Source organism: Argentina anserina, chromosome 5 (genome assembly GCF_933775445.1).
Source record: "Argentina anserina chromosome 5, drPotAnse1.1, whole genome shotgun sequence".
Classification (NCBI taxonomy): domain Eukaryota; kingdom Viridiplantae; phylum Streptophyta; class Magnoliopsida; order Rosales; family Rosaceae; genus Argentina; species Argentina anserina.
The window spans coordinates 3,160,336-3,187,026 of NC_065876.1; the positions used below are offsets into that span (position 1 = coordinate 3,160,336).

A 26,691-nucleotide genomic window follows, 5' to 3' on the forward strand; every position below is an offset into this window, starting at 1 on the left:
AAGACACAACTCCACATCAACACAGCATAATGAAAATCATGAGAAAACGAGCAACCCATCTGGTTACTCTAATACTTTCACAAAATGGTAACTAATGAGCGCTGGTACACATCCGTTACCCCTCACTTAGTATACCGCTGATGTTGGGTAACCACCCGCCACCCAACATCCAAACAAGCTGAGTACCCATGATCAGATAACCACCCGTTACCTCCATGCAGTACTATGGCAGACAGACTAGAGCTCTAACTGTATCGTAACTTTCGCCCGGCCAAAGGCTAGGTTCCGACTTGCCTCACATGTACAATAATCTCACATCATATTGTACCACACATCACGTCCGAAGACAAATCACAATATTTCACATTTTCCGTGATAAAATCATGTACAATAATCACTCATCATATTGTACGTTTTAAAACTTTCACAATATATCCATAATAAAAATCATAACAGTATATTATATAGCAAACTATATATATTCGTATTTATTTACCATTTATACCACATATACATAGTCCACTATATCCTATACATGTCATATTTCATAAACACCTGAAAAATTACGTACGATAATCTCACATCATATCGTACCATTGAAATCACATACACATGCACAATTTTTCTGTCACCGAAATGACTATTTTCAATGAATTAATAACAGTAAGTAATTTAATGAACTATATATATATATGTACTTATTACCATTATACTGTATATATGTAGTTCACTAAATTATATACATGTTGTAATTCATTTAATAAACACACTTGCAAAAATGTCGAATCACCGCGAGGGTAGATTCGTAATTCAGTGAGATTTTACTCACCTTATTGACTCGAGCGTAATTCCACAATTCGCGATGCTAATTCCTTTCCTCGATTTAACGATCACCTTAAAAGAATAAGAAAAGAATTTAGAATCGTTTCGTGAACCTTTAAATGCCAAAACAGTAATATACGGTTACTGTTAAGCAATTTTGGTTTATACGAAGTTACTGTTCACTGTTCACTATTCACGGTTACTGTACAATACTCAATTAATACGTATTTCTGTACGTATAAATATTATATACGTATTTCTGTACGTATAAATATTATATACGTATTTTTGTACGTATAAATATTAAATATGTACTTCTGTACGTATAAACGTTAATACGTATTTCTGTACGTATAAATATTAATACGTATTTATGTACGTATAAATATTAATACGTATTTATGTACGTATAAATATTAAATACGTATTTCTGTACGTATAAATATTATATACGTATTTCTGTACGTATAAATATTAAATACGTATTTTCTGTACGTATAAATATTATATACGTATTTCTGTACGTATAAATATCAATACGTATTTTGTACGTATACGTACGATTTAAATGTAAATACAACTCAGTAAATAAAATTTACTAAATTATCCTTTTACAATTTACTTTTTACATTTACTGAAAGTAAATTATAATTACATTTACCGAAGGTAAAAATTAATTACATTTACCGTAGTAATTAAAATTTACATTTACATTTACCATTACACAGTAAATTACCAAAATACCCTTTCAGTCAAGACTATTTACACCGCCTCACACGGCGGCGCGTGTGGCACACGCGCCACCTCCGGCCGGCCGCGCGTGGGGCCCACGCGCCGAGGCTAACCACGGCGCGTATAGCGCCACCGCCACCTGAAAACTCATCCTCTCCTCCTCCTCTTTCTTCCCACGGTCGCAGACCACCCCTAGACTGCCCCATACCCCTTCACGCGCCGCCTAAGGCGGCGGTGTTCACCATTTCTCCCCTCCTTCCCGATCTCACTCCAATCTCCTCCACAATCAACCAAAACATCCACCATACACACCACAACAATCACCACAACATTTAGAATTGAAACCTCACCTATTATTGGTCTTGGAGGCACCGAAGCTCGTCGGAGAGCTTGGAGCAGTCGTGCGGTCCGGAGAGGCGCGAGCGGGCGAGTCGACCTCGGGGTCGCTTGTGAGGGACGGTGCGACGTCTCCTAGGCCGGCGGTGAGGACCACATCTCCCTGAGAAGGGAGATCGGTGGTGGACCGAGAGGGTGAGGGAGAGAGCTCGGGAAGAGGAAGAGAGGGTGGAGGCGCTGCGTGACGATCGGGGCTGCTTGCAGGAGATCTTGCGAGGGTGTAGGGTGCGGTGGTGCTAGCCACGAAGGGCTGAGGAAGGAGGTCGGGGAGGGAGGCGATTCGGAAGGCAGAGAGGGGAGAGAAGGTCGGGTGGAAGAGAGAGAGAGAGAGAGAGAGAGAGAGAGAGAGAAAGAGGGAGGCGGGCTGAAGAGGGGGTTTCCAAATATGGGAACCCTAGCTCTAAATCATTCCTTATATACCCCCTCCCAAAATCGGAAACTAACTTCCGTCGTTAATAACTTTTTCGTACGTCGTCCGATTCGAACGCGTCACATATCCACGAACTCGTATCGCCGAGCTCTACAACTTTCGTGAACGAAGTTTCTGCAACTGAGCGACGGAATAAAAGTCACTAATTTCGTTCGGAAACGTAACGTTTTACTTATTAAACGTTCCGAAGACGTTTCCGTTTTCGATTCCCGATGTTACAAAACGGAACAAACACGATTTAAATCATTTCTAAAACTCAAAACTTTAGAAATAGTGTATTAACTCGTCCCGAAAAATCGGGTTATTACATTAACGTACACCATGAAGTTCAACCAAGTAATTATCCATTTTCGACAAGATAAACAGAGGTATCATTCTGAGAAATACAAATTAAGAAACTCTAGCAAGGGACAGTAAAAGCATGAAGATGTTCATCATATTTATATATAAGCACATGAGTTTAGGCCGTTAAGTATATGGGTTTTACAAACTCTTAAGTGCATGGTATCTAGCTAATCTACACGTCAAATTAACATGAATCTAGTAATGGATATTTAATTACATTAGTGGAATACTGTAGACCGATCATCTTCGTTGGTGTGTACATTAATTTGTATGGGCACTGCAAAGTCTGGAGGCCCTTTGATGTTCTAATTCAAATGGTCAATCTTCTCCAAAAAACCGTGGCTTTCAATTGTTTTCAAGGGTTTATTCTTTCATTTCTTTGTGTTCAGTGTTCACCCCCCCCCCCCCCCCCCCCCTCTCTTAATATTTGATGTATGTAGTTGCTAAGATTAGATGAATCTCTAATATACTCTAAGTTTTTATTATTGGCCGGAATGAAAATTCAGCTTTGATAAAACATCATATATCATATATATACTCCAAAATTCTGATTTATATTCACAAAAGTCCACCTACACCAACACATATTAGATGGATCGGTGCCCTTGGTATTTGTGGTCAATATTACTTAGAAAATACCAAGTATATGTTAGCTAACTGTCCATTTATGTTGGTGCTATAGATAGTGTATGTCATGCTCTAAATCAATTCTTTGACTACTAAGAAATTGCATAGTGAGTTTAATAAGAGTTAATGAAGAATATTATAGAAGAATCCCCGTCCCATTCTGCCATGCATTTGCATGCATGTCAATCTTGTAACTTGTGTTCTTTTTCAACTAATACAAGAACAAAGATTGGTGCCCTCAGCATTCCCATATTCAGCTTTCTAACAAATGCAGACAAATGCAGTTAATCATTCGCTACAAGCAAGGGCACCCAGTTAATCATTCGCTCTTCTATATCTAGCTAGTCCACTTCAAATTACGTACTCTAGATTGTAGAGACCTCTCTCGAGATTCTTGACAATATTTATAGCCGGCCTCTATATATCTCACTCGTCTAACTAGCTGCCGCCAAAATTGGACCTCTCAGTGCGAAAGTATATAGCTGCTTGAGAAACTTATGTTATTCCTGGGTGAAGAAGGAAAGCACACATGGCTTAAACTTCTGGGATATGAATAGTAACCGAGTCTCCCGAATCTCGATTACTAGTAGTACTACTGGAACACCCGGACTCCCTTAAAGTTGAACTACCAGTGCCAGCAGTTGATGATGACTCTTCTCCAGCCGCTGCTGTCACATTTGGAGCGACGTTATTGTCCATCTGTTGCTGCTGGTTTTGTCGTAGCTCCAATGAAACTATCCTGGAACTGTGGTGGGAGACTATAATGCTATGGTGCTGCTGGAGTTGTTGTGCAGCTGGCTCTGTTGATGTGGTGGAACTAACAGTTACTGGTGCGGGATTATTACTGTCGATTTTGGTCGTACTAATCGGAATCACCAAGCATCTGCAAAGGGGGCAGGTTGTGTTGTTGTGCAGCCAGTGATGTATGCAATGGACATGGAAGACATGCTTGCACGATTGAACCTGCAGTAACTCCTCTTCCATTTCGAATTCCCCCAAGCAAACACAACATCTGGATCCAACCATTAGGCAGGCACAAATTTAGCTTACAAGATCAATTAAATCAGCCCACAAATCACTAACACATCACAATTTGACATCCCTAGTTCGATCAATGAAAAAAAAAACATAACTTGTAGAACGCATCAAACACTCATAAAGTTGATCGAATGTCTATATATTATTATCCATTTCGAGCTGGAAAAAAGTTTTGTTGAAAGAATCTCGATCAGAATGCTATAATTACACAAATTCTATAATTGAACTTTATTTTCACGTTTGGTCTCCTCCAAAAGATGTCCTTTCACACTATATATATTCTACTCGTTTATCAATCACTCCTTTTCTCAAAAGCACTTTTGAGAAAAATAGTGGATGTTATGAGAGATTCTAACCGATCGAACATGTATGCAAAGAAATATAAGCATCGAACTATTTATATATGATATTACTTAATAATTGAGAGATTACCTTAGAATTCAAAAACCCTCTACTATTTTTGTTGTTATTTTTTATTTTGGTAAATCGTCTAAATCTCAAATTCTGAATAGTCGGTTGGCAATGGTAGTGGCATTCCAACTTTAAGATGTGATGGAACACCATCTTGGCACATGCTAATAGAACCTAATAGGCTAATACTGATGTCTCCAACACATAGACCAGTTTAACTTCATCTGGCTTGTCATGACAATATGGTAAATCAAGATTAAACAAGTTAAAACTTAAAACTGAAAGCAGTTTGATTGAAACTTACTGGGAATCCTTTTTCCTCAATTCTTCATCAAATAGAATGATCTGCAGCTTCTCTTTGAGCTCTCCCTTCAAATCCATCGGACAAGGCTAATATGCATGGAAGGAAAAACAAAACAATTAGATAATTATAGATGATATACAAAATTCACATTGTAAAACCTCAGAAATGGATTCTCAATTAATTTATCTACTGGCCGGTACTTCTTTTCACTTCTTGCATGTTTTTGTGAGAGAGAGAGAGAGAGAGAGAGAGAGAGAGCTTACAGCTGAGGAAACATATGTTGAAGGTCCTGAAGCTTGATTATGGCTTCTTCTTTGAATGAGAATTGGAGGAGAAGATGAAAGAGTGGAAGCCCTCCGTTTGAGGTAGAACAAGTAGAACAAGAGAAAGAGAATGATGGAGAAAAGAATAGGAATTGAAAATATAAAGGCCTGGTAAAGTTTGAGTTGGAGTGCCTGAGGATAAAGGTGAGATTGAGAACTAGTAGTAGTAATAGAAGAAGGAGAACTGGCAGTTGTTTGAGTTGGATATGGAAGAACCATGCTGATCGAGTGAATTAAGCAGCTAGCTAGTTAATAAAACCTGGAAATTATGATGCCTGTTAGTTTGAAGATGTAGGGGAACTACTACAAATGCCCTCGTTTTCTATTTGAGGAGTGTATTTATGGGGGAGAACTTTGAGGTGGGATCTGTTCAGATATGAAGGGAACTGAATGATTGTTTTTCATACCAAAAAGTAGAGAGATCATTTGGCTTTGTAAAGGCAAATTTACAGTTGATGTCTACAAAAGAGGCGCAGGTCTATTCATTTTTTCTCTCTCCAACTACTGTGTAATGTAATAATCCGAATCAATAATTATTTTCTAAATTTCTTTGCAATATGTAATACTGCATAATACAGTGAAAAACAATTTCGGAGTCCAAATGAGAAGACAAGTACAATTTCATCATCTTAATCCTGTTGATCAAATAGCTCGATAATATGGCTGAGTTTTTAAGAACAGTTGTGGTTTTTATTGTTTTCCTTTGGTCAATTTCACTTACTGCAGTTCTGGTACAAAATATTGGATCGATACTGATGGTAGTGGTAAAAGTATCAGATATGATGAGTTACTCAACTATCCATGCATGAAAAATTAGAGCATGCATGCAGTAATTAAGAACGTAGTTGAACTAATTTCTGAATTAACCATCAAAATGGAGATTTATGTAATTAAGATCCTACTATTGCCGCGACTATGTTTCCTATGTAACTTTTTTGTGGATGAGTGATGATCTATGTTGATAACTTTTAAGAGTATAGTCGGACCTTTTATAATTGGAAATATCTATTTTTGCTTTTCTTCCGTAGTGCTTGTTTGAGAGCTTATTTCTTTTGGCGTTATGATTGTTTAGAGCTTGGGGAGAGGACACATTATAACTTTGTTAATTAAGATAATAGGACCATGAGACCTTCATCCCCATAAAAAACAGAGCAATAAGTTTTTTAGATAAATTCAATATTATTTCATGATCTAGCATATATTCCTTCAAGTCATGTCCATCACTAAAAACATGGGTCCTCATCACACCAAGCACTGAGAGGCTCAGTAATCTCACTGTAACATCATGGACCCAAACAACATCATCATCAGAAATTTTTACCAATTTCTGAATTCTTTTTAGTTATTTTAATCAAAAAGATCAAAACAATAAATAGATGTGAATTGCCTACTCTTAAGTGAGTTAAGTCTTAATTACTTAAGCTGTTAGTCCATCTGATCGATCACCCTTCGTGTTACAAAGTTGATGACCTAACTAACCTATAAAGCCACAAGTTATTAGTATGTTGTGTGTTATCAAGGAGGTTTCTCCCAACTTCAATTAATTTGACACACCTCTACCATCAGATATATATTTTGCCATGATTAGTAGAAGCCACAATTATAAAATCTGGACTACAAGTTCATCAATTGACATCAAATGTTGGTGTATATGCTTAAGATGTGCAACTAACAAGCCTAATATTTTTTTTATGTCCATATCCTCCCTAAATTGTGGTCTCTCTCGTCAACTGCAAGGGCTTAATACAAATTTAGGTGTGCTTTTACGTGTAAATGACTTGTTGAGGCCAAACTTGTTTATAGATACTAGGTAAATGTTACCCTCTCCAAACGGGGCCTTAAGGTTTTGAAAGGGAAGGAATTCGAACTTTGAAGGCCAAATACCAATGATACAGTAAGTGGTGTGAATATCAACTACAACGTACACATACTCTACTGTATATAAGCAAAGAATTTATTCTTCAAAATAAAAGGAGCAGAAATATTTCCCTTTTCGAAGTGTTTAGACCTTTAGCTCTCGACTACTTCTTTAGGCTAGGCAGGGGAAAAATTCTTTCTCCAAGCACTAGACTATAGTGATCTTGGTGCCTTTGAACTTTTCATCATTACATAAACACTAGAGTTCAGCAAAATCTAAAGTATAGAAAAAACATGGCATCTACAAAGTCAAATCTAAGAACCATTCCTTGTGATGAGATCAAGCATAAGCCATTTATATAAGACAAAAGAGATCATAATACTAATTGCGAGAACTATGCTCTAATTTCACAATGTTTGATTGGTTTTAGAGGCTTTGAAAATAGGAAAAGAGCACATTCCAAGTTTATGATAGATGTCTGCCAATTGCAATATCAAGTGAACTCAAGAATCTATGAAGCCTAGGAGAGTAATCCTTCATTTGAGGAGTGAGAGATTGGAATACGGAACAAGAATACTTGATTCTTTTATTCATCCACTGAAGCAAGCATGAGTGCATGAGCAAAAAAGGCAAAAGGAAAGGCAGTATTATGGTGCTTTTCCGCTCATCTTTTTTACTGTATTTTCCACTTGTTTTATGCTCTTCTTCGAATTCATTGGTACAACTTGTCCTCTATTTTAAGCATTTCGCGATTGCAATTTGATCTGCAGGTGTCCCTTGATTGAATTGAGGAGGTCTCACACTCTCACTGCTACTGGTGGATCATGAAGAAAGATTTATCTCAGAAAGTGGGTTGCAGATCATATCGGATTCTCCAGCTGATATAGAAAAGCCTCATGTCTTTACCGAGTAAAGCACTTCCACTTTAAATCTCAGTAATCCTTTAGCAGCCATGAAATCACCATGTTTAAATGAAAGGAATGACCAACTAAAGTCTCTAGTAGCCGGCGATGTCATGCATGATAAGCTCCCATGATTAAAAGCAAGTAATTATCACATGGTGCTAGCCAAGAAGGATAAGTTTTGACTCAACGATCCTAAAGATGATAAAACTATAACATAAGGCAATTCAATACGATTTTGGTATCAAATTTTTTGGATAAAGCCTACTGCCACCATAGATTGTGCAGTCTGGTTAAAAGGGATTGTGAACAATGACGTTAACCTGCGACAGATCAAATACACATTCTATTGAGTATTGACAATACAAGTTCCAGTTTCTTTCATGCATTATTTTATTATCTGATTCAAATCAGAAATCTAGGATAACCAACAAATTTGGGATTCAGCTCACTAGTACTGTCATCAAGACTCCATATTATGATGCTGATTCACAAGTCATTCTTAAAGATGATTTCATCAATTGAATACATTTTATTTGATCATTAATAAAAGGTAGTCAACTATGTTACAACAAAAACTAAATGACCTGAATCTCAATAACAAGGGGAAATTGGAGGATTCAACGCATATGGGATTACATTGTACATGGCTTTTTTCCTTCCCTGTTCTTCCTCTGAGGGATGGACAAAAGACTTGACCTAAACTAGTACTTCCTCTTCCTTATTTTGAAACTCAGAGATCGGATGACATTGTCATCAGCTTTCAGATTCTGTTCAAGAAACTCCATAGATTCGGGTTTTGTGAAGTAGGTAAAGAGTAGGTAGATCCCATCCAGGTAAGTGTTGGATTCTCCCGCTTTGTTTTTCTTCTGGATGCTATAGGCTAGTGGAATCACTCCTCTGTTGAAGACCTCGACATACATGCCACCTCCAGCTATAAGCAACTGCAAAAATTGGCACAGTCAAACTGTAAAATGTTGTAACAATTAAACTTCCAAGTTTATAACTTCACAATATATAACTACTAGTTGCATAAGTTAATCTGATGATTTGCATCAGACCAGCTTTGCTAGGCTCTGCAGACACCATAATTCTATCCAGTTCAGATTAGTTGCAAGGTTAGCATGCTCTAATAAAATACACATGAGCCACACCTCAATTGAATACTTAAAAACCTCATATGCACGTTCTTCCTAGTTTATAAGAGGTGGATAACCATGTCTAAACGTACATCCAGTATGACACTCATTATGTCCGAATAAGAGCCACAGAAAATCTAAGGGTAATTATAGCTAATTAGATTAAAGTCTTATAAAAAGTATGCATGAAGCGAAAACAATGAAATTTTTATGAGGGAGTAAATTAAGTGTGGCAGTTTTTGACATCAGAGGATTGTTTGGGTGATCCATGGGAATGATCCGAATGATACAGTCCTACGTACTGCACTTTTCCGAACAATTTCTCGGAAGAATGTCATAATCTATCAATTTCGTCCAGTAAACTCCCAACTTCTCTAGATGACAATAATGTATCACTACACAAAGAACATAACGGCTTAGCTTGTTTCATACAAGTACAATCAATAATTGTGCATCAATCATCTTCACTTTCATACAAGTCTACAACCCACTGGGCAAAGAGTTATTCCATATCAAACGTTAAGCAAAATATTTCACCGCACTTCCAAAATCTAAACACATAATGAAGTCTGAGATTGCCTCTCCATAGAAAACAGACCCAGAAGCTGGTTATGATGTGCGCGGGCTCAGTTCATCAACAAAGTAACCATCTTCCTCCAATATAAAATAGCATTTCATACCGCAATGTAAGCTTTTACAATTCAAAGAATGCCCGAAATTTTAAAGAGTTTTTTTCACCAACAGTCCCTCAACTCTGGTGTATCTACCAATGTGATACCTCAACTCTTAATCGTACCAATGTGATACCCAGACTCTAGTATTGCTATCATTGAAGTACTTCCGTCAGTTTTTTTCAACTACTCCGTCAACTTGGTGACGTGGCAAGTACGTGAGACCCACAAAGAGGGTTAAAAGACAAAATTAACCCCATCTAAGAGGAGCAATGTTTTTCCCGCCCTTTATCTTGAGAAATACACCCAATAATTCCAATTTTAGCGCCAATTTTCCCTCTCTACTCCTTAATTTGAGTCTCTTATCTAAACTAAAGAACTACTGCCAACCAGTCGATCACAATCTGATAAAACCTAGATAAATCTCATTTTCTATTTTTACCCTAGCACTTGTTAAACTAACAGAATAAATATAGAAATTTATATGAAACATCTCATTTCCACAATCTCATAAGAATATAGAAACACATAACTTAACGAAATTCAATTACATGTTTAAGTACCATTAGTTCTTACAAGCAAAAATCATGGCAGATCAACATAAAAGGTGACAACTAATGATACTTAAACATGTATTTGAATTTCGTTAAGTTATGTGTTTCTATATTCTTATGAGATTGTGGAAATGAGATGTTCCATATAAATTTCTATATTTATTCTGTTAGTTTAACAAGTGCTAGGGTAAAAATAGAAAATGAGATTGATCTAAGTTTTATCAGATTGTGGTCAACTGGTTGGCGGTAGTTCTTTAGTTTAGATAAGAGACAAATTAAGGAGTAGGGAGGGAAAATTGACGCCAAAATTGGAATTGTTGGGTGTCTTTCTCAAGGTAAAGGGCGGGAAAAACATTGCTTCTCTCAGATGGGGTTAATTTTGTCTTTTAACCATTTTTATGGGCCTCACGTACTTGCCACGTCAACAAGATGACGGAGAAGTTGAAAAAAACTGACGGAAGTACTTCAATGATAACAATACTAGAGTCTGAGTATCACATTGGTACGATTAAGAGTTGAGGTATCACATTGGTAGGTACACTAGAATTAAAGGACTGTTAGTGAAAAAAACTCAATTTTAAATGAACTGCATCCAATACCTTCCATTACAGCACATTTGAGCTACTAAGGAAGTTTGACAATATAACAAACTACATTGCACCACCTTCAAGCACAAGCTAATTCTATGTTACAAGCAATGATTCCATTTCAGGTTTTGCTTCAATAACTCTACTTATGTATTATACACAGCTACTCTAATCAACCAAAGGAACAAAACTTTAGCTACTCGTCTCCATATAAGTTACCACATTTCTTAGTTAGAGCTCAAAATTTACCATCCTAAGGTAAAATCGAAACACAGAAAAAGTAAAATCAAATTCAAAAACCCAATTACCTCCTCGTACTTCTGAGTAAGAGCGAGTCTTTCATCCTCAGACATATCGGGTCTGAGAACCGCCATGGTCTCGTACTGGCGGAGCCCCGGCGGGCACGTCGGCTCCTCCTTGTCCTCCACGGCGGTCAACCCCGGGCCGGACGGGGAATTCGGGTCGTCCTCCGACTGGAACCCGCCGCCTTCAAAGAAGGAGCCGGAGAACTCCAGTGACTGCACATTGAGCGACAAACTGCGGGCGGGTCGGGTCCGCAGAGGAAAGGAGAGGGCTTGGGGTAGGGATGGGATTTGGGAGAGAGTTGTGGGGCAAAAGTGGAAATTCGAAGCTGTGGAAATCAGCGAGGAAGTTGAAGCTGCCATTGTTTGAAGCAGAAAGAGTGAAGTGGATAATTGACAAGGAGAAACTGGATGACGGATAATAAGGAGGATGTAAACGACGCGTCGTTTTATAATTGGGCTGAATGGTAGGTTTTAACAGCCCAATATATATGTTAAAAGCCCAGCCCAGTTTGCGCAGTGGAGAGCTATATTTCTTGTTGGAAAAAAAGGGAGGGATTGAAGTGTGAACAAAGCGAGAGCAGAACCAGAGAGACTGAGAGAGAGGTAAAAGGTTGAAGAAGAAGAAGAGAATGGAGGCGAAGTTTAACGAGCTGAGTCAGAGCTTCGGGCGATTCAAAGCGGCGTTGATCCGTAATGACTTCGACACAGCTGGCAATCTCCTCTCGGATCTGAAGGTACCTATTGCTTTTTCGAAACCCTAAGTTTGTTTGCTCTATTTGGGCATGATTTGATGGCTGTGAGTTGTGTTAATGCTGAATCAGATGATCAATCTTGTGAATTTCGGCTATTTGGTTAGGTTTTTTTTTGGGTGAATTGGAGATGTGTGTTAGTCTATAAGTTGGCTTTCGGAGCTTGGTGAATAAGCTGAGCTTTTTCATATCAGCAAGAATCATGATATATTGCTACTTCTGTGGCTTTGTTTTTGGATGGGTGTGCGGTTTTGTGGTGAGCTGGAATCGGCAAGAGCACTAATATGAAACCTTGATAGATTATTGTATGACATATGTATGATACAATACTGTGATACAAATGAGCAAAGTAACTCATAGTACAGCTTATAGTGTGTGATGTTTGGTATGATTATGCCTGTGCGTGTGCTTAAAGAGGCGCGGTGGTTCTTCAGCTGGTTGTTAGGCTGATGGGTCAAGAAATGCATCCTGTAGACGCTATTTGGAGATGTTAGGAGTTTATTTTGATGTTTTTGTTTGGGCTGAACTTACTTGATTGTTGCTTTTGCAGGTCATGTTGACTAAATTCAACAGCCTACCACCCCTGTATGAAGATACACCTAATGCGGCCAAGGAATTAGAAGTAGCAAGTAATGTTCTTGTTCGAAATATGCTGTTGATTTTGTATTCGTTTAGAGTTCTTTAAGAGAAGAGTGTGATAGATTCCAGATTATCTGCCTATACTTCTTGAATTTACGATGTTTGTGAACTTTCAGGGGATATATATGAGCATGCTGTTCTTCTCAGTGTGAAGACTGAGGATCAAGAGGCATTTGAGAGGGATTTTTTTCAGCTGAAGCACTACTACACAGATGTTCGGTAATTTATTAAAGCCCTAAAACATCTTTTAAGCTACATTTTCTACTACAAAAACTGAGGCGTCTACTGTATGCACACCTATACTGTGATATATTGAGTAGAGGCCAACTTGGTCACAGTGAACACACTCGGAAAATATGTAGCTCTCTTAGAATACATGAGTATGTGGGTGGCTTTAGATATAATCTCTGAAGTTAAGGTAACACAATTTCTGCTGCAGTGCTATTGTCAGTTGTGTCCTGTATGCAGTTAGAAACACTGTTTTCTTATATCAATCTCTTAGTCCTTTAAATTCTGCATGGCTTTTAAAGTACTTCACAATTCTTTTGGAGCAGTAACCGTCTTCCTCCATCCACCCAAGAGTACCCAATCTTAGGTCTCAACCTTTTGAGACTCCTTGTCCAGAATAGAATAGCTGAGTTCCACACAGAACTGGAACTGCTATCATCTGCTGCTTTGGAGAACCCTTGCATCAAGCATGCGGTGGAGTTGGAGCAATCATTTATGGAGGGAGCTTACAATAGGGTGTTGCATGCTCGGCAGACAGCGCCACATGAAACTTATGTTTACTTTATGGATCTGCTGGCAAAAACAGTCAGGTAATTTGCCCCCTTAGTAGATGTAATTCTAATGTTGAGTGACAAGAAATTTAATTGATAGTAGCAGTTGATTAGTGGTATTTGTTCTGTTTTTTTCTTTGGAGTCTCCGTCAATGCATTTCAGTTTCTGTTGTGAATGATGTGAAATGAGCATCTTCTATGCATAGTTTAGCTCTTCATTTCATATTCTTTGCATCTACTTGTGGAAGTTCTCGTTGTTTGATTTGTTTTCTAACTTGTAGGGATGAGATAGCTGGATGCAGTGAGAAGGCATATGATTATCTCTCAATTAAGGATGCACAAAAAATGTTGCTGTTCCCTTCTGAGCGTGAACTATTGGCCTATATCAACGAGGTAATGTCATATGCATGATTTGTATGTAATGCCTCTTTAGTTTTCTGATGGATATTGAGTATACATACCCTAATAAATTCACACCACCAGTAGAAATATACTGCCTTTCTGCTTGGATCCATATTTTGAACTTTTTTTTCTTCCTTAAATTCAGGATCATCCTGAGTGGGAAGTAAAGAATGGCGGGGTCTATTTCCAGAAAGTCAAGGAGACCACCCCTTGCAAGGAGATACCTTCTCTGCAGCTTATCAACCAAACTCTCAGTTATGCAAGAGAGTTGGAGCGGATTGTGTAAGGAAAAAGCGGCTGCTTGTGGTTATTTCCAACACCCATTGACTGTGCTGATGCTGTCACTTCAAAATTTCTTTTTAATTTAGCATTTCCTTCCATATAACAACTTTTGCGGCAATCAGCATTTACCGGTGTGATTAATGTACTTTTAAAAACTGTAGAATGTCTTTTGTTGGAAACTCATTTGCTCGAAATTAGAAGAAAAATGGAAAACAATTGCATAGTTTCGCGGTGCCCTAGAGTTATTGATGGATAACGTGAATTTGAAAATGAAGCTAACAATGGTTAATGTGTAATGAGGTTAACACTTGACATGGCAACTGAGGCAGTGAGGCTTATGTAGTTATGTTGGGTTTGTTTGTTTTTTTTTTGGGTCCGAATGTTGGGTATGGTAAGTGAGAATAACCGTGCGGTATGCGTACTCCCAAGTCGTATCTCCACTATTAAAAATACAGGCCCTCAAAGCACCACCAAATGTGTTGCGTACATATGAGAAAAATTCTGGGGAGAAATCAAAACCATGAAATTTTAGCCACAAAATCGTGTGTTATAAAAGCCTATAATCCACATATGGCTGTAAGTAGACTTGAGTCGTTCGTGTTCGGCTTGCTTTTAGCTCATTCGGCTTAAGCTCATAGAGTTAAATGAGCCGAGTTTGAGCTCAATATTTAGCCCGACCTTGAAAATGAGCCGAGCTTGAACAAGTATTCGGCTCGTTTGACTCGTTTAGCTCGCGAGCTAGCTCAAGATTGTTAAAAACTCGGCTCGTTTATTAATTAAGTTTGACTTATTAAGTTTTATAGTATATATAAAGCATAATTTTAATATGATAAATAATATTAAAAATATAATATTAGTTCGAAAGTGCTGAAAAGTTTATTTCTAGAATAATTAGTTAAAAACTGTAAAATCTATAACGAGTTTAATTTGTTATTTAATTTATTACAAATAAAAGAGATTTTGTGTGATGTTATGAAATTAGATTTTGAATTTTCTTTTTAATTTCTAAAATTTAAAATTTTAATTTCGTATGATTCAAGTATGGTCGATCCGAATTCGATCTCATCTAATAAAATGAGCCGGCCCAAGCCCAGTTCGAGCCTTTTCAATCTGAGCCGAGCTTGAATAAGAAGCACAAAAATCAAATTTTAGCCCGGCTCGAGCTCGATCGAATGAAAACGAATCAAACATGTACAATGTAGTATTCGGCTTGGCTCATTTACACCCCTAAATCCACAAATATTTTGACAAAAAAAAAATCCACAATTTCAAGTGAAAATGATGGTTTTGGACGAAAAAACATTAAAATTAGGATCAACTCCCACGGAGTTAGAGAATCAAATTATATCATTTCGTGTGCTTAACCTTGCTCCCCGGCATGGCTGGTGCTTCTTTTGGTGCGAGTCGTGTGATGCAAAATGAAACAAAGTGATGAACCTTTCAAAGTACTTTCCTAATGCTATATAACTATTGCCTGCGTGATTCTTCAATTCCAACAACTTGTTTGTCTTAAAAGCATAACCAGTTTCTAACATCGAGTCTGAATCCAAAAGAGAGCTGGATCATCTAGGAGTCGATCAAATGTTTCCATCAGTGGCATTTTTAATGTCATATAAATCCAACCTTTTGATGTGGAATTCCCAACTGCCATATATCTTGTGGCCATTTTTATAAAGGAGTTAATTGTGTCATTCACATTAACAGTGCATTGAAATTTCACAACTGCAGAACTACAGACTTTGCATAATAGCCAACACTCATAAATCAAAAGGTCTAAAGTAGTTGGTTTTGTAAATTGCATACCATAGATGGGGAAGCACTGGAGTAAATGTTTCATAAGCTACAAAGGCATTGATCTAACTACACCAAATAACTTTCTGCAGCAAAGTTGGCAAAAATTGCTGGTCTTTGTTAAGATCAAATTGAAGGCTCATCTTCTATTATCAATTTAGAGGGTCCCCAAGTTTGAAACCAATCAAAATCCAAAACCACCACATGTTTGACAAGTGGCTTTGATTTTGATGATCTTAGGCTTTTTTCTTCTTCCACTTGCTTATATATGTGACCTGATATTTTGAGACTGCTCTAATAAGTGAGTTTAAGACTTTTTTGCATGAAGAAAACAAAACACACTCTATTTCTTTTGCAAGTCTTAATATCTTGAGTGCTTCTTTTCCTTAACATATATTGGGTTTGAGTGGGAGGTCAGTTTTGGATTGCAATTCCTTAAAACCCAGGTGTGTTCTTGTAGTCTGTTCTGTATAGAACCCTTTCTAATTTTGTCTCAGCAGAAACTTCAGAAAACTTTGAAATATAATTCCTTTTTTATATTGTTTCCATTGACCAAGACAATTAGTATGTTTAGGGCATTTTAAGAATGATATCTGCAGAATTGAAGCTTTTATCTAACATGCATGTCTTCTTTGTTTTCTTTCTATATAATTGTGGTGGTCTTATCATTCTTATGTTGGTCTCTGATTATCTGACTCAAGCAAGTCATTGAAGCCGAATATTTGTCTGTCTTTGAGTAAACACTCTTGTTTAGTAGAATACTAGAAAACATCTGGATAGAACTACTACCAGATTTTACTTTTCAAACAATTAGCAGCATGACTTCTGATTACTAATATCAGAAGTTCTCTTTCTATGAATATGTTGTAGCTATGCAGGAAATACTTTCTTCCACTTCTTCCTCACAAAAAGCTTCACACAATGATGAACTCTTCATGAAGCAACGTATGCTCTTCTCAGAGAATCTGAATGTGAGTTATTCTTCATCATCTATGTTGTCCATTAAAATAATCACTGTTCATTTTATTCTATATACTACTTTCCATTTTAAGTTTACAACATATGAAATGGGGTGGGTTCATATTTTTCTATATGAAATTTTTTCCTAACTATACAACACATGGAAAATTCAGGAATTGAAGAATCTGAGGAAACAGTTGTACTCAGCAGCCGAATATTTCGAAATATCTTACAGCAAAGAGGACCAGAAGCAATTGTGAGCTTTGATTTCCCGCCTAACTATGTAGTTATGTTGAGTGATTTGATTAGTCCTTAGTAGCCTTTTCCATATTACAATAACCTTTTGATTATTGAATCTAATTATGGTAGTGTGGTGGAGACCTTAAAAGATTATGTCATCAAAGCAGTTACCAATACAGTGGACCACTTAGGTTCAGTGGCATATAAAATCAATGGATTTATGGACGAAAAAGGTAGTGAAGTTTCAGAAACTGAGCTTAGGCTCTCTTGCCTTGAACAGGTCAGTTCTGTTCCTCAGTACCTTGTGAACTTTTAAGTGATCTTTCAGCTTGAATTTTCTGCATATTACATTTTCAATAATTTTATACCTCTTCTATATTTATCACTCATCTGTTCTTCTCGGACAATCCTAGCGACTGAGGACATGCCGAGACTTCAGTAATCAAGGAGGCTTATTCCAACATTCATTTGCCATAAACTTCCCTAAGCACCACAAGCGATACATCTTGCAAGGCAAATACACTCATTCTCTTACTCATATTTGCATTTCTGCCTTTGAAGAATTGCTGTTGGTCAGAAACTGATAACATACTCAATATAAAAGTGAGGGTGATATTTTGTGTTCAGGTGGATCAGCAACTGCTCATACTGTTGTTGGTCATTCTGCATTAAATTATAATCACAATGCTCAAGGGGGTTTTTCTGGGACTAATACTGGTATATATTTCATCACAAAGAACTTCATCCTTATAGTTTGGTTTCGTATAAATTATCATAATATGATTAGAATTCAAGGCTAGAAACTTATCTTTGTTATCATATGGTACGAGCTTTGGATTAATCTATATACTGAAACTTACCAAGGAAAAGCTGATTAATAGCATGTTCACGTTAATTTCTTGAAGCTACAACTAGGGAGACCTCTCCAACAGTTGTGAGGTACATATTCTGAACAATGATTATTCAAGTCAATTTATGTATTTCGAACTAAGCTTCACCAAGCCTCTTCTACATATTTTCTGATGCAGTGATGAGTATTCATTAAAGCATTCTCCACAATCATCACCTGGAGCATTTCAGTTCACAAGGATAGGATCCAAGAACGGTTTGTTTCAATCTTTGTTCATAATTTTCCGATTAACATTTATACTAAATGCAGTTTTGAGTTTACTTTTTTTTTTTTGATATACATACAGAGAAACGAAGTGTCTCACCACTTAGGTTTCCAATACCACGGTGTGGCTCTGTTGTCAAGAGATCAACCACTATGAACTCTTCTTCTAGTGCCAAACTGCGGGTAAGCTGACAATACTTCACTCTGGTTTTAGGCTTTTAGCTCAAGCATTCAACAAGATGTTGTTTCCAGTTGCATTATAAAGACATAGTTGCAAACTAGGAATACCTAATGAACTTAATATGAGACATTTTATAACATTTTCAGTACCCATCGGAGCCTCGGACTAGGAGATCAGCTTCATTATCCCTTCACAATGAAAGAGACGGTACTAAAGACAGTGAAGTAGACTCAAGCAAAAACAGAAGATTTTATAAAGCCTTATTGAGCATGGGCAAGACTAGAAATGAAACTGCATTTTACAAGTATTTGGACAAGAATTGAAACGACACACAGCAGTCTTCTCCTTTCTACTAGTCTCATCCATGCTAGCAAGTTTAAATAATTGATCATCTGTGGTTGCTTCACGCTGCGTTTTTAATTCTGATTTTCGATGTTTTAAAAGAAGTGGCCATTGTTCATCATTGCTTACTGGTTACAGTTTTTCCTGTTAGCTTTCACCAAAGTAAAGAATGAATGAAATAATCTGAAGATAGTTAATCAATTGAATCAAAGGCCGTAAGGATTCATCATTTGCATTTAAAGAAGCTTTTCTCATTCAAAACAATGTTAAGAGTAAATCTACTCTATCAAGTATGAACATGGTGGTTACCATTCACAAGACGCTATCACCGGTCGCAAGGTACATATACAAATGCTTCTAGGTTGGTCAAAATCCAAGATCAAAACTAGGGCCTTCTAGTTCAAAACTTGGGCAATCTAATTTCCTTGCACAAGTAGTAGGCTCCTGGGAAACAATCTTCTCGTCATCAGCAGTAACATGAGAAACACAAGAACTTGATCTTGAATCATCACACACAAATTCTGTAGTGTGTTGTGTAGTATCAGCTTTGACATGGTGTGAATGAAGCTGCTTGAGACAAGTTGCAAATATCGAATCAGAGCTACAAATCTATATATCTGCATAAATACCAGAGCTGTGCATGTGTGTTGTGCACAATTCTTAAAGCCCTTTTAGTCACTGTTAAGCATCTTTATTATTGAAAGACAACGAGCAATATAAATTCAAATGAGAATAAGCAGGAATAGATATACTAAGGGAATAACAGTCCAGACCTTGTGAAAGTTTTTAATATCAATACCCTCAGCTAATTGATTGCTAGAACCGCTGGAAATTGCTGCATAGTGCAATTTAAAACGAATTGACTTATTGCTTCGTAACTAATTCTGAAAGCTAATTTCAGAAGTTGCAACAATAAATAGTGATGAAATTTAAGAGTTATGATAAAGCTTGCCTTTATTTCCAATTTCCAAATTATTGCCTGGCTCTCTATTTTCAACTGAGCTGTGATGTGGTACTGATACAGGCCGAACATCTTCAGAGAAATCCAACATTATAACATCTGAAACTTCAGACCCCTTGGTTGAGGAAACTGGTTTGTCAGTGCTGTTAGCTTGGCGTGAAGCTACAGTATCCTGAGCCATAGGGTTTTGGAAAAAGGACAAAATCTGATGGGCTGCACAGATGGAAAGAGACAACGATGTTAATATGAACGAGAGAGAAAAAAGAAACACAAATAATCAGGATACCCCACCCCAGGTGTAAGATATTAGAAGAAAAGAAAGACAAGAAAATAGTAAAGGAACAAAAAGGAAGACGGAAAATAATTTAAAATTAGGACTAAGTAGTATGCTTGTCGCATTTGGTCCACCAAGTAACCAGAGACTCACCATCACGTATAAGCTTATTTGCAGGGACTCCCCTGCTTGGTTTTGTTTCCTGTACACCAGAGATGCTAAAATTCGAGTTTACAGCTTTCTTCAAACTAGCTTTGTTTTGAGAGTTTTCTTCACCTGCAGACCAGCAATAGTATGGTAAGGAATAAAGGGGAAAGGATAAAATGCTTTAAGCTTCAAGTCCTGAGGAAAGTTGCTTGAAAATAAAATATCTTTCATTTACCTTTATCATCATCTATACCAGTGATATCACCATTGCTGTGTTCCTGCTTTATTCTTGTCTCCCCCACAACATTCCGCTTATTCTCTTTAAGATGCAAATTCACTACACGTTTATGCTCTCCTTCCTGCTCTCCAATATCAACCAAATGAGCATCAAATGCTATTGATCCACCAGATGCTATGACTTCATCTTTCTTCAGGAACCTGCTATTTAACTGATTCCTGTTTGAATCCAACAGTATTATCTGAACAAAGACAGAAGAGTTAGATTGATTTGTAATTACAGACATTACTTGCCAAGGGATTTCCACTTGCACCATTGATGAGCACTAAAAAGAAAAAATAAAGTAGAGATTCGATAACGGACAAAGAGTGAATGGTAACTTATTGAGATTAACACATACACATATGGGACTAATGGAGAATGATATAAGGATATCAAGATAACTCAACCTGCTTTCCGTGAGTCCCCGTAATTGCTAGTTGCAAGAAACCATCATGATACCTCTTTGCCTTTTGAGTTAGCTGTGTGGTGTACAAAGCCTGCCAATCTACATAGCGAAGGATCAATGGTTAGAAACAACTTTTTAAAAACTGAAGATTTGAATACAGTTAATTCCCAGATCAGCTATGACTCAAATAAAGATAGATATGAAAAAACAACATTTCCCAGGTAAAGTAGAAGACCTGTAAACCACTGCGAGTGTCGAAATAATAAATTTCAGTAATGCTTAGTTAAAGAAACTGTTCTAAACAAACGAGGCGCAAACTCACAAGCTAACCTGTTGTGCTGGTTTTCACCGTCTCGGGACTACTAAGTGGTGCACCATACTTGTGTAGTTCCCTCTTCTTGAACTCTGAAATGTGGATTACATGTAAGCCAGGCTATTAAAAGAAGAAAAAAAGTAATAGACGTGCATGTAGAAGAATTAATAAGCTATACAGAGAAAATGAAAATACTGAGAAGTTAAGTTCACCAAACTCCTATTCTAGTAAGGAAAAATTCCCCAAATCATAAAATCCTAAACCAGTTCCCGAAAGAGCATAACCACACACTCTGCAATTGCAACCAAAACCAGAAAAGAACTGTATTTCTAACACTAACCTCTGATAATATTCTGCGACGGACTCAAGTTCTGCAGTGGCTTCTTCCCTGAATAAAAGAGAACTTTCACTGACTAAACACTTGCAAGCTCAAATGTGTAGTAGCCTAAACCACTTACATAATCAATTGACATACTAACCTCTGATTATATTCTGCGCCGGAGTCTGAAACGGCTGCGGCCTATTCCCTGTAGAGATCAACAAGTTAGGGATTGAACCTGCAAGGTGCAAACAGTACATAATGCTATGGAATCGAACAACATTGACAATAGCTGAAAGAAATTGAGCTACTCATACACGATTTCGCTCGCTTCTCACTGAAATTCACGCCGTCAGAATTGACCTCAGGTTTAGGTCTCTGATCTCCGGCACCGGATTCAGCGTCGTTCACGTCAACGAGAAAGGCATTGAAGGTGAGTGTTTCGCCGGAGCTAACGGCTTCGTCCTTCTTCGAGATCCTGCACTCCAATAGCTTCTCGCAGTCGTCGTACAGCAGCATCTTCAGATTCAAAAGCACAGAAGACTTTGAATCGGACAAAAATTGAGGTGAAAATTCGATTTGAATTTGGAAAATGAGGATTGCGTACCTTATTGGTGGAGGTGTGGAGCTCTAAGAAACCGTCCTGGTAAACCTTGCGCTTCTGCTTCATGTGCTTCGTGTAGGTCACGCTCCACCGCTTCACTTCCGCCATTGCTGCCTCTCAGAATCAACGCGGCGTCGTTTTGGTTCTCATGGCGGGACTTGACCTCCAATAGAAATACGAGTTTTTTTTGTTTTGTTTTTATATATAAAAAGGTTGGTGGCCCAGCCCAATCCAACTAGCCCAATAGTACGCCTGAGGCCCACTAGAGAGTAGAAATACGACAGCTCGACTCTTGTGCAGACTTCAAATCTCGTGTATTTGCTGCGACTGAAAAGCTCGTTTTGGTCAGATCCCTCGATCATTGTTGTAGATCTATACGGATTGAAAAGCCCTGATTTGGAAGCATGGTGAGAATCGATGCGGGTTTTGGTTTGCGAATTTCGGGGGTTGTGTTGGGGTTTTATTGATCTGTGATATCTTTGCTTTGTTGTGTGCAGTCGGCGCTTTTCAATTTCAATTCGTTCTTGACGGTGGTGCTGCTCGTGATTTGCACGTGCACCTTCTTGAAGATGCAGTTCCCGGCTCTCCTGGAACAGAAAACTGGGTCAGTCTGCTTCTTTGTTCTTGTAATCTCTGATTTAGATGATAAGTTGTGGTTTCTATTGCTTTGATCGGAATATCTGTATTAAGATTGATGTTTGAAGTTTTCGTGGATGATTGCTTTGATTTGTAGCTGTACTATCACCATGTGATGATTCATGAAGTTGTATGTGGTGTTTTTTGCCCAACACCAAAACCCATTACAATGTCGAAGCACATTGCACATTGTTCGAGTTAGAAAGAGGAGAGCTTGATATCTGTAGTCTAGTTGTATGCATTGAAGACTTTGCAATATATTGTCATTGTATGCAGTGTTAGGTCGGTTAGACAAAACCCATTTGAGTGTTTAATTCGGGGTTTTTGCTTGGGTGCTGGTTTTAACCATTGCTTTGCTTTTCAAGAAACAAATGCTTGAAGCCTTATGTTATATGCAGATCACGACATCTGCCTTACTCTTTCTATGCTATTGTGATGCCCAACTGTGCATACTAGATATTTGGTGGTCAGTCTTCAGTTTCTGCTGGGAAAGTCTTTTTAGTCCTTCCGTTCTTTTGCTCACCCTGCACTACAGAAATTCTCAGCAAGGCTACTTTTTTTTGCTCCCACTTATTTTATTTTATTTTGTATTATTTTCTTATCCATTCTGATGGTTGTGTTATATTTCTCTCCGCTGTTCTGTTTATCTAATCGTTTTGTCTAAATTCAAGTGCAATGTTTTGATTCTGTGTCTCCTACTAGCAGGTTTCGGGGGTTTTTCTGGAAGGCTGCTAGAATAGGTATGATAATTGAGATTTTCTATTGATCCTTGATCCTTGGTATCACAATGTGCTGTTGCTGCTAGTATAGTGGCAGTTTATGTCCTGTGTTTGATGACTTTTGTGGTGTCTTGATACAGGTGAACGGTTGAGTCCTTGGGTTGCTGCTGGATGCATTGCGATGGGTGTCTCGATTATACTTTTCTAGGTAATGGCCCAATACGTTGGTGTACATTTAATTACTTTCTTTGGCATCTATATCTGGGAGTATTTGAGTGGCGATAGACTTGTTTTTCTACCTGAACTTAGTTCCTATGTTTGTGTATGATCCAATTGGAGAAACGGATGGATTAGTATGCAGACCAATCTTGTTCATATTCAATACCGTTAGAGACTTGCTTATAAGTGGCAACAGTGATTCACGGTGATGCATGGTTTATTGCAGGTTAGGATGTAGTCAGGGGCAAGGAAACTTGGTGCATGGTAGTGTTTTGTAAGCTTGTGAATTACAATGACTAGTGCTTGGTCCGGTGATCTCTGCTGGAATGAAAAAGACAATTAGAGTGAGATTTTAGAGTTGCAAAGATTGTCAAATTTTTCATGAATGAATGGTGTATAATTTACCTTTTGCAAAAAGAGGAAGAAACAAAATCAAGTACTGCACCTCCATTTGTTTTGAGCTCTACTTATGAATCGGATCAGATTGCTTACAGTAGCATAGATTGAATTGACTGGCTATGAAGCATTTTCTTTGGATACGTATCTAATGGAAACGTGTTTGCAGAACCGAAAATCAGTGGCCGCCCTTCACTGTTTTGCTCACATAATCACCTTTGATGATGAATGGTGAGCAATATTTGGTGGGCAGTGACCAAGCCTCATATAATATCTCACTATAGTTGTCTGCATTCTATACTCTTAAAACCTATCGCTTTCGCCGATTTATGAAAAATGGATTCCTGATTATGAACTTCATTATGTGGTTCTAAATTGACTTAATTTTCGTAAAATTATTTTAAACCATTTGACTTCTCATATCAATGTTTCCTCAAAACGGTATTGAGTTTTGCTTTATTGGTCTGGTTGGCCTTATTTTCGAGGTTAGCTCTAGAATTTTGATCTCTGATTCTGTGAAGTTGTCCATTTAGATAGGATACGCTGCTTTGTGGATTTGATTTGATTTCCCAGGCCACAGGCTACAACTGGGTTTTATTCTCAGAGGCAAACAAACACAAGCTTGTGTTTAACAAGTGGTTCTTTACATCTAGCCATAACCGTAGTTTTTGTTGTGATTTTCACTAATTGTCGTTTTCATGAAAAATTTAAAATTAAGAGCATCTCTAACGATTCTTCTAAAACCTAAATAATCTATATTATAAAGGAAAAAACATAATTTTAACTCCAACAGTTCATCTAAACCGTCCTCTATGATAAGGTGAGAAGAGAAACAAAATTTATAGATTTGTAAAAAATTTTAAATCTGTTTAAGTTTCAAAATAATCTCTAAATTTTATTTCTTACCAAATATAATTCACTCTATCTTAAAAAATAACAAAAAAATAATAATGATTTATCGTTCCTTCTATGGTCTTTGTATAAATTATGACATTATGAAATTCAATTTGATTTTCATTTAATTATGTATATTTGCATTTATTTTTATATAATAGAATAGAATAACTGTTGGAGTTGAGACATTTTTTATATATAGAGATTTGGTGTTTTCATCATCTATAATAAAGAATTTTAAGAGTAGCGGTTATAGTTGCTCTAAGAAAAAACATTTATATCGAATGCTCCATTCCTATATTAGTATTCTAACTCATCATGTCTTTAATATGAGTATCGATCCTATTTACAATTACAGTCTATAAAATTGAATCGATCAAATGTTTGGAAAGTAATTGATATCTATTTCGCAAAATGTTCCCATTTCCAGTATTTTAACTTTTGATTACGGTTTTCACTACTTGAACTTTGATTAGGGAGACTTTAGAAGGGGAGAGATTCGTATCTTATTATAATTTGCATAGTGAAATCATTGATGGTTCATAACATTATTTTAAGCTAATTATATAGATTAATGGGGGGACCTTTGTTAATATCACTAATTGGATTCATCATATATATATGTTCTGGAAATGTCCATATCGACCAGTGGATTACTAGCTTGTCGTGATGAGTTGTGACAACCATATTTTATAATTTCAGGACCAACTTTCAGATATTTCAATACATTAAAATTATAAATAAAGCTGATCCAACCATTTGGGTTTAAGTTGAACCCAGTGGACCAAGCAATTTGTTAAAGGGCAGTAAGCAATGACATTGTTTAAGAATTAAGAATAAGAAACTCAGAGAGGCCACAATAACCGATTAGCCACAAGAGGTTGTTTGTCACTTTGTTGTAAGAAAGAACAACTAGTGACGCGGAATCTAGTGCAGATCCGGTCATCAACTACTAGTTTTGGTTAAAAATTACTGCAATTTATAATGCTAGATAATTGTCTCATGGCCTCAACTAACACTCAATTTTAATAACAAAAATGACGAGATATTTGACAAATCTCAAAAACTAATAGACCCAGCACGTAGCATGACATAACTTAAAAGAGCAATGCCATTAATACTTGAATGTATATAATCCTGTATAAAACTGATCGATATATAGCCTAATCCTATTCCAAGATTCTTAAAAGAGTAGAAAAAAATTCATAAATTAGTCTTTGTAAATAGTACCGAAAATTCAAGAGATTTATATAATAATGGTGTTTAGTAGATTTTGCTCAACTCCGTAATTCATGTTCTGTCTGATTTAGCTGCGAAACGAGTTGCTTGTGATTTTATTTTGTAATTTCGTTTGGTCTTTCTCTGCTCATGATATATCGAAAACGGAATAGAATGGTACTCAAAAGAATATTAGTCAAAAATAGAGAAATAATAGAAAAAAAGAAAGAAGGAGAGAAATGTTTTATGTCGACGATTAATTAGGGTAGCTGTTGTTGTTGCCACCAACACCGGATCATTTCCCGCATATTTTATCCACCCAAAGCACTCACTCTCACCATTGTTGCAACTTGTAAAAAAACAAAAACAAAAACAACTAATA

General features: G+C 37.1%; 6 protein-coding genes across 8 annotated transcripts; 3 read left to right on the forward strand and 3 right to left on the reverse strand.

Annotated features, from left to right (window-relative positions):
- Positions 1–3,660: 3,660 nt before the first annotated feature.
- LOC126794999 (probable E3 ubiquitin-protein ligase RHA4A) lies at positions 3,661–5,748 on the reverse strand. Its single transcript, XM_050521806.1, has 3 exons — positions 5,369–5,748; positions 5,106–5,191; positions 3,661–4,364 (listed from the first exon to the last, which is right to left on the reverse strand). Exons 1-3 carry the CDS (start codon positions 5,645–5,647, stop codon positions 3,887–3,889), a joined length of 843 nt encoding a protein of 280 aa, XP_050377763.1. The 5' UTR covers positions 5,648–5,748; the 3' UTR covers positions 3,661–3,886.
- Positions 5,749–8,651: 2,903 nt separating this feature from the next.
- On the reverse strand, positions 8,652–11,836 carry LOC126794876 (30S ribosomal protein S6 alpha, chloroplastic). Its single transcript, XM_050521669.1, has 2 exons — positions 11,448–11,836; positions 8,652–9,132 (listed from the first exon to the last, which is right to left on the reverse strand). Exons 1-2 carry the CDS (start codon positions 11,802–11,804, stop codon positions 8,893–8,895), a joined length of 597 nt encoding a protein of 198 aa, XP_050377626.1. The 5' UTR covers positions 11,805–11,836; the 3' UTR covers positions 8,652–8,892.
- A 181-nt stretch (positions 11,837–12,017) lies between these two features.
- LOC126794386 (26S proteasome non-ATPase regulatory subunit 8 homolog A) lies at positions 12,018–14,521 on the forward strand. Its single transcript, XM_050521094.1, has 6 exons — positions 12,018–12,178; positions 12,744–12,822; positions 12,949–13,051; positions 13,387–13,650; positions 13,893–14,004; positions 14,159–14,521. The coding sequence occupies exons 1-6, from the start codon at positions 12,074–12,076 to the stop codon at positions 14,297–14,299; spliced, it is 804 nt and encodes a 267-aa protein (XP_050377051.1). The 5' UTR covers positions 12,018–12,073; the 3' UTR covers positions 14,300–14,521.
- A 1,635-nt stretch (positions 14,522–16,156) lies between these two features.
- Positions 16,157–19,047, forward strand: LOC126793585 (protein ABIL2-like). Its single transcript, XM_050520148.1, has 10 exons — positions 16,157–16,532; positions 16,957–17,057; positions 17,220–17,302; positions 17,416–17,566; positions 17,700–17,799; positions 17,914–18,003; positions 18,192–18,225; positions 18,315–18,391; positions 18,483–18,583; positions 18,728–19,047. The coding sequence occupies exons 2-10, from the start codon at positions 16,959–16,961 to the stop codon at positions 18,902–18,904; spliced, it is 912 nt and encodes a 303-aa protein (XP_050376105.1). The 5' UTR covers positions 16,157–16,532; positions 16,957–16,958; the 3' UTR covers positions 18,905–19,047.
- Positions 18,945–22,384, reverse strand: LOC126793584 (uncharacterized). Of its 3 annotated transcripts, none has more exons than XR_007672079.1 (12): positions 22,231–22,384; positions 21,941–22,142; positions 21,784–21,831; positions 21,645–21,692; positions 21,322–21,396; positions 20,993–21,090; positions 20,541–20,784; positions 20,312–20,434; positions 19,876–20,097; positions 19,697–19,758; positions 19,233–19,490; positions 18,945–19,074 (listed from the first exon to the last, which is right to left on the reverse strand). XR_007672079.1 is itself a non-coding variant. In XM_050520147.1 (11 exons), the coding sequence occupies exons 1-11, from the start codon at positions 22,333–22,335 to the stop codon at positions 19,290–19,292; spliced, it is 1,428 nt and encodes a 475-aa protein (XP_050376104.1). In that variant the 5' UTR covers positions 22,336–22,384; the 3' UTR covers positions 19,190–19,289. The 3 variants fall into 3 exon arrangements, 1 of the variants encoding a protein (XP_050376104.1); XR_007672080.1 differs by having other exon boundaries at positions 18,996–19,067; XM_050520147.1 differs by lacking the exon at positions 18,945–19,074 and having other exon boundaries at positions 19,190–19,490.
- Positions 22,385–22,541: 157 nt separating this feature from the next.
- Positions 22,542–24,318, forward strand: LOC126794679 (uncharacterized). The gene is made up of 5 exons (XM_050521446.1): positions 22,542–22,634; positions 22,725–22,831; positions 23,569–23,603; positions 23,723–23,790; positions 24,028–24,318. The coding sequence occupies exons 1-4, from the start codon at positions 22,632–22,634 to the stop codon at positions 23,788–23,790; spliced, it is 213 nt and encodes a 70-aa protein (XP_050377403.1). The 5' UTR covers positions 22,542–22,631; the 3' UTR covers positions 24,028–24,318.
- Positions 24,319–26,691: the final 2,373 nt, after the last annotated feature.

Coding starts and splice junctions, on each gene's coding strand:
- LOC126794999 (XM_050521806.1), bottom strand. CDS start 5,647: ATGGTTCTTCCATATCCAACTCAAACAACTGCCAGTTCTCCTTCTTCT. Junction 5,192..5,368: donor CAACATATGTTTCCTCAGCT/GTAAGCTCTCTC, acceptor CATGCATATTAG/CCTTGTCCGATGGATTTGAA. Junction 4,365..5,105: donor TTGAGGAAAAAGGATTCCCA/GTAAGTTTCAAT, acceptor GGTTGGATCCAG/ATGTTGTGTTTGCTTGGGGG.
- LOC126794876 (XM_050521669.1), bottom strand. CDS start 11,804: ATGGCAGCTTCAACTTCCTCGCTGATTTCCACAGCTTCGAATTTCCAC. Junction 9,133..11,447: donor TTACTCAGAAGTACGAGGAG/GTAATTGGGTTT, acceptor CAATTTTTGCAG/TTGCTTATAGCTGGAGGTGG.
- LOC126794386 (XM_050521094.1), top strand. CDS start 12,074: ATGGAGGCGAAGTTTAACGAGCTGAGTCAGAGCTTCGGGCGATTCAAA. Junction 13,052..13,386: donor CACTACTACACAGATGTTCG/GTAATTTATTAA, acceptor CTTTTGGAGCAG/TAACCGTCTTCCTCCATCCA. Junction 14,005..14,158: donor TATTGGCCTATATCAACGAG/GTAATGTCATAT, acceptor CCTTAAATTCAG/GATCATCCTGAGTGGGAAGT.
- LOC126793585 (XM_050520148.1), top strand. CDS start 16,959: ATGCAGGAAATACTTTCTTCCACTTCTTCCTCACAAAAAGCTTCACAC. Junction 17,567..17,699: donor GGCTCTCTTGCCTTGAACAG/GTCAGTTCTGTT, acceptor GGACAATCCTAG/CGACTGAGGACATGCCGAGA. Junction 18,392..18,482: donor AAGGATAGGATCCAAGAACG/GTTTGTTTCAAT, acceptor ATATACATACAG/AGAAACGAAGTGTCTCACCA.
- LOC126793584 (XM_050520147.1), bottom strand. CDS start 22,335: ATGGCGGAAGTGAAGCGGTGGAGCGTGACCTACACGAAGCACATGAAG. Junction 20,098..20,311: donor AAATAAGCTTATACGTGATG/GTGAGTCTCTGG, acceptor CCATCTGTGCAG/CCCATCAGATTTTGTCCTTT. Junction 19,759..19,875: donor TTTGGAAATTGGAAATAAAG/GCAAGCTTTATC, acceptor TGCACTATGCAG/CAATTTCCAGCGGTTCTAGC.
- LOC126794679 (XM_050521446.1), top strand. Junction 22,832..23,568: donor CTCCTGGAACAGAAAACTGG/GTCAGTCTGCTT, acceptor TCCTACTAGCAG/GTTTCGGGGGTTTTTCTGGA. Junction 23,604..23,722: donor CTGGAAGGCTGCTAGAATAG/GTATGATAATTG, acceptor GTCTTGATACAG/GTGAACGGTTGAGTCCTTGG.